The sequence below is a fragment of the Camelina sativa genome, chromosome 16 (genome assembly GCF_000633955.1).
Source record: "Camelina sativa cultivar DH55 chromosome 16, Cs, whole genome shotgun sequence".
NCBI classification, from domain to species: Eukaryota; Viridiplantae; Streptophyta; class Magnoliopsida; order Brassicales; family Brassicaceae; genus Camelina; species Camelina sativa.
Genome location: NC_025700.1, coordinates 3,598,067 through 3,610,259, shown reverse-complemented (window position 1 = coordinate 3,610,259; position 12,193 = coordinate 3,598,067). Strand labels below are relative to the sequence as shown.

At 34.5% G+C, this 12,193-nt stretch overlaps 2 protein-coding genes and 1 pseudogene across 3 annotated transcripts in view; 2 read left to right on the top strand and 1 right to left on the bottom strand.

Moving 5' to 3' along the window:
- Positions 1–864, top strand: part of LOC104753318 (cellulose synthase-like protein B2) — a 4,781-nt gene extending 3,917 nt beyond the window's left edge. Inside the window, exons 8-9 of the mRNA XM_019237674.1 lie at positions 7–171; positions 313–864. Coding sequence (XP_019093219.1) covers positions 7–171; positions 313–864 — 717 coding nt within the window. The remainder of the gene's footprint in view (positions 1–6; positions 172–312) is intronic.
- On the top strand, positions 6,554–8,595 carry LOC104753317 (annotated as a pseudogene).
- Positions 8,645–12,193, bottom strand: part of LOC104749598 — a 3,883-nt gene continuing 334 nt past the window's right edge. Inside the window, exons 2-17 of one of the 2 annotated variants that reach the window (XM_010471264.1) lie at positions 12,066–12,183; positions 11,797–11,984; positions 11,601–11,708; positions 11,455–11,519; positions 11,236–11,341; positions 11,060–11,143; positions 10,741–10,887; positions 10,519–10,647; positions 10,369–10,436; positions 10,190–10,223; positions 10,006–10,090; positions 9,825–9,892; positions 9,628–9,741; positions 9,421–9,543; positions 9,206–9,297; positions 8,645–9,083 (exon numbers count right to left, since the gene is read on the bottom strand). In XM_010471264.1, coding sequence (XP_010469566.1) covers positions 8,987–9,083; positions 9,206–9,297; positions 9,421–9,543; positions 9,628–9,741; positions 9,825–9,892; positions 10,006–10,090; positions 10,190–10,223; positions 10,369–10,436; positions 10,519–10,647; positions 10,741–10,887; positions 11,060–11,143; positions 11,236–11,341; positions 11,455–11,519; positions 11,601–11,708; positions 11,797–11,984; positions 12,066–12,183 — 1,626 coding nt within the window. In that variant the 3' untranslated portion in view covers positions 8,645–8,986. Of the gene's footprint in view, positions 9,084–9,205; positions 9,298–9,420; positions 9,544–9,627; positions 9,742–9,824; positions 9,893–10,005; positions 10,091–10,189; positions 10,288–10,368; positions 10,437–10,518; positions 10,648–10,740; positions 10,888–11,059; positions 11,144–11,235; positions 11,342–11,454; positions 11,520–11,600; positions 11,709–11,796; positions 11,985–12,065; positions 12,184–12,193 lie in introns of those variants that run through there. The other variant, XR_761405.1, reaches the window with a different exon arrangement.

The window sequence follows — 12,193 nt, the reverse complement described above, 5'->3', positions numbered from 1 at the left end:
GTCCTTTTCAACAAGCAAAGTCCGTTGCTAGGAATGTTTCGTCGTAAATTAAGATTCCGACAGCGACTAGCTTATCTTTGTGTTCTCGTTTGTCTGAGGTCAATCCCTGAGCTATTTTATTGTCTCTTGCCTGCTTATTGCCTACTCCACAACTCTGTCTTGTTTCCCAAGGTGGCGCTCTCTCTCACTCATTCTTAAGTTTAATATTATTTTTTTTGGTTTAAATAATGAAGTTCAGTTTTCTTTCTTATACTACTAATTAACTTAGAGGGAAAAGTTTAATGTTTTTATTCTTTCTATTTATGCATTTAGGGACCTTGTGTAGGCATAATAATCACACTTCTTGGGATGCACTCTCTCTATACTCTATGGGAATTTATGAGCCTCGGTTATTCCATACAATCGTGGTTGGTCTCCCAGTCACTTTGGAGAATAATAGCGACTAGTAGTTGGTTATTTAGCATCTTTGATATCACTCTCAAGCTTTTTGGAATCTCGAAGACGGTGTTCATAATCACTAAAAAGACTATGAGCGAGACTATAGAAGGATCTGGACTTAGACCATCTCAAGGAGAAGATGATGGTCCAAACTCAGGTAAATTTGAATTTGATGGCTCAGTCTATTTCTTGCCTGGCACATTTATTGTGTTGGTGAATCTAGCGGCTCTAGCCGTTTTTTCGGTGGGTTATAGTCTCGGTAATCCGGGTTTGGCAGAGGCTTGTGGATGTATTTTGGTGGTTATTTTGTTCTTTCCATTTCTAAAAGGTTTGTTTGAGAAGGGAAAATATGGCATCCCATTGTCTACTCTTTGTAAAGCTGCCTTTTTAGCTGTTTTATTTGTTGTTTTCTCTTTGGGAAAGTGATATGGGGTTGTTATGAAAATAAGTTAACTTTATACATTGACCCACTTAATAATATGCAACTAGGTTTTATCCCGTGGTACACCACGGGTCTATTATTTTGTTGATATGATACTGTAATAGTTTAGTGGTGCTTGTAGTCGATGGTGAATTACATATATATATATATATATATATATATATATATTGTTAACGATTGTAGATAGGTTTTGTATAAATTTTTGATTCGCAAGTTTAGAATATACATTTTCTGATTTGGTTAGTTATGATTTAGGAATGAATGATATGACATATTTTTATTTTGATTCTCAACTGATATTATTGGATTAATAGTTTACATTTAAAGCTAATAAGAACTTAGCAAATATGTAATCGTTTATTAAACGCAAATTAGATATTTCATAAGATGTATTCATCTTGAATTAGTTGCTATATTATAGGGATGTGATTACAAAATTTGTGTTATCAATTCTTTTTGTCAAACTCAGCCCTAAAAATTCAGCATGTAAATTAGATATTTCCTAAGATACAATTGACATTAATTGGATGTAAATAAGTACGCTATGGATTAAAAACCGGTCCAAAATATTCAGTAATCTTAAGGAGGATCCAGATATTTGAATCGGTTATAATTTTAGTTAAAAATCTGACCCGAAGTTGGCAAAAAGCCAAAAAGTGATGGCGCCCTATTGTAATTTAAAAATGTATTTCGAGCTCTATATGTGGATATACTTGTTTGGTTATCAATATCCTAAGAAAAATTTTAAAATATATATCCGTTTATAAAAATTCAAATCACATCATATGCTGAAAAAAATCTAAAATTTTATTAACTTTATGTATTAAATAGTAATTAAAATAATTAAATATAAGATTAAATAAAAGTGCAAAGAGAATTATATTTTAAGTCTAACATATTGATTTAAATTAGATAGATAGTTTTTAGGAATTTAATATTATCAAATAAAGAAATGATTGTGTTTGGATACAAAGATAAGAGAGGATGACACAAAAATGTACTTCAAAAATGTTAAGATAGATTTTACGTATCACTAAAAAAGACTTTGCCCTGAACTAACTATTAACTGTGAATTAAGCTGTGAATTAGAAAGGGATTTTTGCCAAAAATGCCACATTTTTTATAAAAGTTTTGGGAAATGCCACATTTGTTTTATCTTTCTAAAAATGCCACATTTTTACTGTTCATGTGATTAAAAGACGAAAATACCCTTATATGAAAGAGAGTGATTGTCGTGGACGAAATCTGATGGACAAGTTATTAGAGTAAGTCATAAACTTGTCTACGAAATCATTTTTATAACTTGTCTACGAGAATTATATTAACGAAATTGTCCACGAGTTCAAATTAGTTATCCATATTATTAAACATAAGTTGTATATGAAAGATAATTAGACAAAAAGAGTAAAGTGTCGTGATGGTGGACCAAAAAAGAATGGTGGATCAAAAGAAGATATGGATAATGATGAACTAAAAGAGGGTGATGGACCAAAAGAAGGTGATGAACCAAAAGAGGATGATGTGGATGAGGGTGGACCAAAAGATGATGTGGATTAGGGTGGGCCATCATCCACATCTTGTCCATCATCCACATCTTGTCCACCATCCACAACTTGTCCATCATTCGCATCTTGTCCATCATCCACATCTTTTTCATCATTCGCATCTTGTTTATCATCCACATATTGTCTATCATCTGCATCTTGTTGATCATCGACATCTTGTCTATCATTCACATCTTGTCTATCATCCTTAATTTGTTTATCATCCACATCTTGTTCATCATCTGCATCTTGTCCATCATCTGCATCTTGTCCATCATCCGTATCTTGTCTATCAGCAGCATAGTGTTCATCGAAGGACATTTATGTTTTTTTATGTAAAAGTTGTGGCATTGTGGAAAAGAAAGGGGGAAAATGGCATTTTGACTAAATTTTTTTACTGTTCATGGCATTTTTGTTAATTAACTCAATAAAAAAACAAAGTTATTCTCTGGAAGCATCTAGGTACGGATTAAACAGAGCATTTAACATATCAATTTGAATACAATCTTGTAACATTCTTATAAGTAGTACATACATGTAAATGCACACACCATTTAACATATCATTTGTTCTGTTCTAAATCTTTTAGTGCTTTTTTCGGAAACAAATTTGTCAACAAAAAACAAAAAAAAAATTTAGTCTAGTTCAGAATCATCATGGGTGGGGTGCAGAATATATAATTCTAAATATTAAAAGCAGGGTTAATAAGATTAATATTACGTAGGAATAAAATATTACTATCAAATATTTTTTTTTTCTTACATACATTAACTGGTTTGACTTTCGATTAACATACATTACAAGTCACTTTTATGTTTGCTGTTCCGTTTTCTTCATGGAATATTATTTCACAAAATAGTGCAGCTATTCAAATTGTTTCATCATTTTGTATATGCATAATTTCATTCAAAGTAATTAATTATCCAACATTTTTGATGATACAATATCCGAAAGGTCCACCTACTTATTAAATTCAAAGTATTCTTAGAGCCTTTCTACAAAGAAAAAATAATTAAGAAAATACAAGTTTTCAACTAAAATCCTTTTTGTGGAAAACTGGATATATGATAAGTGTAGTATGGGTTTGTTCTTCTTTCCATAATTTTATGCCTTTCACTATTACACTAATTTTAACTTCTTTAATTACTGTTTCTCGATTTTTCGTTTTAGTTTTTGATTACCCATACCCAAGATATTCTCAATGTTATATCCTAAGACTGAACTGATAAATATTGTTGTCTGGTATTTCTTGATTTGAAAATTTAAACTATTAATACATAAGGAAAAGGATAAATCAATAGTCACCTCAATTTTAGCGGGGATGGTCACCACACTATATTTGCTACATTTCCCCACATTGAAAAACTTCACAAATTTTCATACAATTGTACTTGTTAACTTATATTTCAGGCAAAAGGACTTGTCACATAATACAAAACAGTTCGTTGGCAAACAAAGATAATGCAGTTGTGGTTTTTTAAACAACCACGTTTTCATCCCTCCATACCAAATTCACACACAAACCCTGATAAATAGACTCAAACAGAATCCGTAAAACCGGTGAATAGACAGACCATAACACTAAACTCTGTTCGTCTAAAGTTTGAAATCTGAACTCAATGTTTTTTTTTTGTTAAAGGGCAATCTGAACTCAATGTTAAAAACAATAAAACATGTACATGCTGATCAGTCATCAGTTATTTTCAGCTATATGTAATATTCTAAACGTTAAAATACACAATGGTTTTGAGTACACAACTTTATAAATTGCCTAACTAGGAATAAAAGAAAATTATAAGATAGTGATACCAGCCTAATCCTAACAAATTGATAACGTACTTGCGGTATAATAATTTATACATTATGAACTCGACGTATAATAATTTTGGGATTTAAATATTGTGCTGAGCGACGAAACATAGTTTTTAGTAAAATTATAATTTTTATGTTAAAATATGTATTATGCGGATTTTATTTAAGTATAATTACTACATGTTCTATTCTATGGTAATTAAAAAACAATCTGTAGAAAAATAATGGGGGAGACTTTTATGAAGTGGACCATCCATGTCCGCACATGAATAACGCAACAAATACAACACCATATGGAAGTTTGTGCATCCATTAAATTCTCATAGTCACAACATCTCTCTTCATAAAGTTTATTTCCTTCACCTTTTTCTTGTTGGGTTTGTAATTTCCTCACCCTTTTTGTAAGAGAAACAAGATGAAAACAACTACTCAAAGAGATAAACAAAAGAAGAAGAGAATGAGTCGGTTTAGTCTTGTTTTCTTCTTTGTTCTTCTCTTCGTTCTAGTTTTCGCTTCAAGAATCCATGCTGTTGGAAGACGAAAATTTTCATCCGGACCTTCTAGAAGAAACAGAGGCTTTCTCCCCTCTTATGCCACACGTTTCATCGGCGCCGGAGAAATCACACCGGAAAAAAGAAAGATTCCGACGGGGTCAAACCCTTTACACAACAAGCGATAGGTTTACTAGGTGTGTTTGCCGCGGTAACAGAATTATTTACCTTTTTATCTCTTTTTCTTTCTCTCCCTCTCCTTGTTTTATAAACTGGAGAGAAATATGTGAAATGTATATATGTACACATATACTATGGTTACACACTACCATGTAACTTACGTAGTGTTGATGTAGAAGTTTTTGAAAAATGATATTCAAAGTTGGGGTATCTATATGCATAATATTAACACTTCAGATCAATTATAATTGATAATGAGTTATGAGTTATGAGTATGATGGGTTTTTTTTTTTTTTGGATAGAGGGGTTTCCAATATGATGAGTGAAGTTAATGTATATGATAATATTGTGTAATCGTGTGCTCCAAATAAATGTATATCTAAGATTGCTTATGTATGATTAATATACATATTATGATCTTTTCGTTTAATCGTAACACTATATATAGTTAGTCGAGCATAAATCATAAAATCAAGCACATACGGGAGAAGTTCAAGGGATAGTTATTCAGATTAGAACTAAGGAAAGATATGGTTTTTTTCATTTGTTCTAAGTTACCTAAAATTTATGGTTAGTTTAAAGACTATTGTATTTCATCAACTTGATGACGATTAAAAAAAAATCAATGGATTTTGTAAAAGAGGTTAACTAGAGTAATAGCTGAATCCAGGCTATGTCGTCCTAGCACGTCATGAGTTAATCTCTTCTTGCAATCACGATTAAAATGGGGGATCGTCTTCTAGACGTCAATAAAAATAATATTTCCATAATTAGCCGATCATTAGTAAAACATTTAGATGGTGGGAAAGATGGATGTATTGCTAAACAAGCTTAATTAAATTATTATAGAAAAAAAGATAATCATTATTATGGGTTTGATGTTGAAAATTGTAGTTTAATGATTTGGTTTATGGTTGATGGTGAAAAATGGTTCTATATGAAAGACTAATCTAACCCACAATGCTGAAAATACAAGTTTTTTTAAGTTTAAAAAATGACCAACAATTTTTTTGCTCCTAACTATTTCCATCAATATACTTCAATAATATTATATTTTTTAGTGTTTTGCGCATGCGCGCATTTGTTTATTCTTGCAATAAGGAAGACCAACTTTGATCAACAAAATTATTATGCAGTTGAAAATTAGAAAAAAAGGTATAGTTGTTGTTTTCTTGATATCAATTATGGCATAAGACATTTCTAATCCCATAAAGGCCAACTCAAAAGTCGTATACGTATCCATGATATATTATACGCATCTTACAAACAAAAAGTACATTTTATGAGTTTCATACTATAATATAAGTGATGGATCACACTTCAAGAGTTCTCAAGGATCTATGTCAGAGAACAGAAATTTTGAATTTTGCAATGACCTCAAAAAGTTAAAACTAACCAAAAAAGTTTCAGTAATGACCTCAAAAAGGTAAAACTAACCAAAAAAGTTAGAACAGAAATTTTGATTTTTTTTTATTTATATATAATTTTTAATGACCTCAAAAAGTTAAAAACTAACGAAAAAAGTTTGAGTAAAAAAAAATTGACAAAAAATAAAATTAGAACACAGTAACAGTAAAATATCAAAGAGTCGTCAGCTATATAATGGATGTGGCATTGTTAGGGGAAGTGAAGAGAAGAGTTTAAAGAGTTCGAATTATGAACAAAGAAGTAAGAACTATGTCTTCTCACAAACTCTCACGACTCTTCAACATTGTAACTCAGAATCAGAAATCTCCGGTTTTGATCACCAAGAAGCAGCCAAAAGAATCACGGCGTACCTGGCGGAGAAACCAAGCATCGGAAAACTTCAATCGAATCCATCACTTCTCTTCAATTTGAATCCAAACGTAACCCGTCTCGTTCTATCTGAACCTACTCTACCAACTCAATCATGCGTCGATTTCTTCAAGTATCTTCTCGGATTCGAATCCAATCTCAAACCCGATCTCACGGCGGTTGTGACTTTATCTCGCCGGTTATATTCTAACCGGAGGTTCAGTGAGATGAGAAATTTATTGAATTCGGTTGTTAACGACGGGTTTTACGAGCGCCCAGTTGAGGGTTTAGGATCAGCGATGGTTGATTGCGACGTTTCCGATGAAAAGTTTGGATTTTGGGAAACTTTTTTCGATTTGGTGTTTAGGGTTTATGTAGATAACGCAATGTTTGAAGAGGGTTTAAGGGTTTTTGATTACATGGTTAAAATGGGTTTGAGGATTGACGAAAGATCCTGCATTGTGTTTTTGGTTGCGGCGAAGAAACGCCGGGAAAGTGATCTCTGTTTGGACTTTTTCCGGCGAATGGTTGATTCTGGAGTGAAGATAACTGTTTATTCATTGACGATTGTGGTTGAAGGGTTATGTAGAAGAGGTGAAGTTGAGAAGAGTAAGAAACTGATTAAGGAGTTTTCTCGTAAAGGGATTAAACCTGAAGCTTATACTTACAATACTATTATCAATGCTTATGTTAAACAGAGGGACTTCTCTGGCGTAGATAGGGTTTTGAAGGTGATGAAGAAGGAGGGTGTTGTGTATAATAAGGTTACTTATACGCTTTTGATGGAATTGAGTGTTAAGAATGGGAGAATGGTTGATGCGGAGAAGGTGTTTGATGAAATGCGTGAGAGAGGGATAGAATGTGATATTCATGTGTATACGTCGATGATTAGTTGGCATTGTAGAAAGGGGAATGTAAAGACAGCGTTTTTGTTGTTTGATGAATTGACGGAGAAGGGCCTTTTACCGAGTAGTCATACTTATGGGGCGCTTATTGATGGGGTGTGTAAGGTAGGGGAAATGGGTGCAGCTGAGATATTAATGAACGAGATGCAAAGTAAAGGAGTTGATATCACTCAAGTGGTATTCAATACGTTGATTAATGGGTATTGCAGGAAAGGGATGATTGATGAAGCGTTAACGGTTTATGATGTGATGGAGAAGAAAGGTTTTGAAGCTGATGTTTTCACTTTGAATACGGTTGCTAGCTGTTTGAATAGATTAAAAAGGTACGATGAGGCAAAGCAATGGCTGTTCAGGATGATGGAAGGTGGTGTGAAGCTTAGCACGGTTAGTTATACTAATTTGATGGATGTTTATTGCAAAGAAGGGAACGTTCAGGAGGCAAAGAGGCTATTTGTGGAGATGGGAAGCAAGGGAGTACAGCCCAACGCTATCACATACAATGTGATGATCTATGCGTACTGCAAGCAAGGGAAAATAAAGGAAGCCCGTAAACTAAAGGCTGACATGGAAGCAAAAGGGATGGAACCGGATTTATATACCTACACGTCCCTCATACACGGGGAATGTATTGCTGATAACGTGGATGAAGCAATGAGGCTCTTTAGCGAGATGGGGTCGAAGGGTTTGGACCAGAATTCTGTAACATACACTGTGATGATCTCGGGTTTGTCCAAAACTGGAAAAACAGACGAAGCCTTTGGATTATATGATGAGATGAAAAGGAGAGGGTATACAATAGATAATAAGGTTTATACTGCACTTGTTGGAAGTATGCATTCACCTGAGACTTAGAACAGGATTGTCAAACTAAGATCTGTATTGGCTGGTTAATTCTGTGATCTACATATTGATGGTTGAAATCCACTACTTGAATCAGAACATTTTTTGAAATTTTCTTTGTGAGAGTTGGGATGGGATATGTATCAACCGTTGCTTTTGGGTATGTTCATCTGGCATCCACATGAATCAATCAAGCGACCATTAATCTATACGCTGTAAAGAAAACAAAGCTCGACGCTTTTGGTATATTATATTATTATAAATTGTCTGTTCATACAACAAAGCCTTTGGAATATAGGTGTGTATAAGCTGATATTGAAGGAGTTTTCTAGAACCCTGTGAATCAACTCTAAGGACTGAGATGTTGATTCTGTGTATATAACCATATATGCATGAAAAGCTAGAGAAGCCAGACATTTACGAAGCTCGTGAAGTACTATGGACGATGATGTCTTCAAGAAGGATAAATCTGAGATGGCACCAAAATGAGATTAGTTTCAAAAAACTCAAAAAGGCCAGTGACGACGAGGGTATCATTCTTCAGAAATACGATCAGAATCACAACTCATAATCGAGGCCAGCTCCATATTTCCAGGCCTCGAGACGTCTCTTCCATTCGAACTTCGTCTTTGAGGGAACTCCTTCCAAAGACGGACTGAGAATCCACAAAAAGATGAAGAAGGTTCAGGAAACACAACATCCATAATGTGGGCAAGTCATGGCAACAGAAGCAACGATCCATGCATAATTTCTTAAAGAGACTCAGGAATACTTCACCTTATTAATGGATCAATGTATGCCGAGAGGAGTGTATACAAGCCCAGCATGAAAAAATGAACAGACCAATCAAGCAGAACAGGTATCCCGACCTGAGGAGATCACCAAAGAAACGAGGTTGCATGAGTAAATCGAGAGCAATTTCAATCTTTTTTTTCGTTTTCTGGGGTTTCTGGTTTAAAGATGTTACAACAGTTCTCGGAGGAACGCTATACCTGTCTGAATATTGACGGAATTATCTGAGGTTTGGTCAGCATGACAAGGCCTAATGTCTTTGCTAGAGGACCAAACTGTATTATATCTTGAAGAAATGGCCTGAGAACTGGATCGCCCAATCTCTACAAGAGAAATATGAGACCATTAGAAGCCAAAGTTTGAAACTCTCATATTCGGTTTCTACAAAAGAGAAAGGTTTACTATACCTGCATGCAACTGAAATTAACATGGAGAAGCTCATTGGTGAAGCTAGGGGAAACATCGAGTTGTTGCTTTGCAGACATTGCTCTTTGAAACAGCCATGATGCGCTCAAGTTTGGCTGTCGTTCAAAAGACAAATGGCTTCAGTGAAGTTAACAGCAGGAATAAAGATATATAGCTGAGAACCACAAAGCTCTATTACCATATAAGGATTTAGCTTTGATAAGCTGTCAGAGTCCAGAAGATCTCCATCTACTGCTTCATAGATTCCTTTTCAAAATTTGAAGAATAAGATTGTCAGAAAATCTGAAGATTTTAGGACTATAGTCTGAAAGATTTCATGATATAAAAGTTGTATAATGTTCATGGATAGTGAGTTTAACCATTGGACAATCTTCCAAGGTGTCTGGTCAAACTTCCAAAACCTCCAAATGAAACAGGTGACTGAATGCCGCTAGCATCACCGAACTGAGTAAATATTTTGTAAGAAACTTTGATTATTTAGCTATTGAATTATCAAGCCGCAAACATTTCTTGGAAGCTTATATATAAATGAACAAAACCCACCTGTAGAACACGATCAAATGCTGCTGGCAACGGACTGGTGATAGTTCCAATCCAACAGGGTTAGATATGTCAGAATGCAGCAGTATTATTGTACAAAACTGGTAAACAGAATTATAATATCAATGATAGAATTTCAAACTTCCAGAGATGATACATAGAGATACATGTCAAGGTTATACCTATTTCTGTATGTAGGAAAAATTCCGTATACAACTCTCAGTATTTCCAATTCATCAAGAGAGACTCCCTGCGCCAAAAGACACATCAGGAAAAAAGAGAAAAGAAAGAAAGAAACTTTATGAAAGATGTCACATAAGATAGAAACTAACTTGGTATTTTGGCATCAACTTCCAGTATTCTTCGAGTAAATCCTCTAAACTCGGAGATGTTGATTGCGGTTCAGTATAAGTGAACATGTAAGTAGTGCGGTCTAATGGACCAGAGCCAGCTGGGAAGGCCTTCAAGCAACAATAAGCAGCCTTATGTTAAAACCAATTCTTTATAGTTATGTGAATTGTGTTAGGATGGGGATTAACGCCAGATTTGTTTACCTCCCAAAAGAGTTGTACATTAGAATCTGCAACTTTGGTCACCGATGAACTACTATATATAACGTCACTTGATGAGTTCTCCTTAAACCCATGAGCACAAGATCCAACAACAAGACACATTCCATCTGGCTTTCTACCACGTTTAATCTTTTGTAGCAGAATACATAACAAGAAAAAGTATTATAATCAGTGATTTTGAGGAAGAAAAATCAGTGCAGATGCGGATGAGAAAAATGTCACTGAACAACACACAAGAATCAGAAAGTTTTTATGGAAACGAAAATGTAAAATTTGGTATGCTATTAGGCCAGTATATGACCTGCTTCAGGATAGGAGAGAAATTTCCCATTGCATCGATGACCAGACGGGAAGATAATATGTCACCTTTAGAAAGTTGCATAACCTATCAATCAAAAATGTCAAACAATTCATGTTAATAAGTTGAATCATCTTCTTAGTTACGAAATGTTTTAGAGAAAGCAACAAGCAACTTACAGCTAAATCATCGTAGACGACAATGCTTGAGAGACTGCAGTCTTCTAAAATGACTCCACCAAGAGAAGTGAAACGTTGCTTCACAGTTTCCACAAGTTTAGCTGGGCTGGTTAAATATACAAAACGGAAAACTAAATCATCACTTTCAGAAGGTAAGCAGAACAGAAGGGGATGTTTCTTTTCCTATGTATTAGAGAATAAGAGGAGACCAGAACTTACGAAACGCCAAGGTTAAGAATATCTTGAACCCATATATCACCAAGATTCTCGAATCCACATCTGTTCTGCATTTGTTCAATATTAACCTTAAGCATCATGGATTTTAATAAAGAATCAAGGCATTGCTTACTAGAAAGAAGCTTTACCGGATTGAATTTTGCAGCAATTACTTCTTCGATCTCATCTTCTGTTAAAACTCCTACTTCAGTCAACTCCTTCATCTCTTTTCTTGAGATATTCCATTCTTGATCTCTCTGAAGCACCACAAACCAAAAAAAAACATTAGCAAATAAAAAGCTCCTCCAACCACATATCAACCATAACATTAGCGAGAATTCTTACCCCCTTGATTGCATTTCTCTCCACCACAGCAACTTTTAAACCCTTGGCACATAGAGCAGTAGCTAGAAAAATCCCCAAAGTACCCCCACAAACCACTATGTCAAAGGTTCCAACGAGATTATTTCCCATATCATAATCTTGAGAAAAGCCAGATACCCTAGAAACAATTTTCTGAGTTTCTTGCGGTCCTGCAAGATGTTTTTGCATCACCAAGAGAATACATTCCTTTATACTCTGAATGGTAACAGTTTGTTTGTTATATATATTACCTGTTGGTTGAGTACATATGTTGGACCAAATATTGTCAAGTCTCTTCAAGGCATTGTAAGAATAAACACCACCAGCACCTCCAGCTTCTCCACCAACTGAAATACTCTCCATTATCTTCTGCATATCG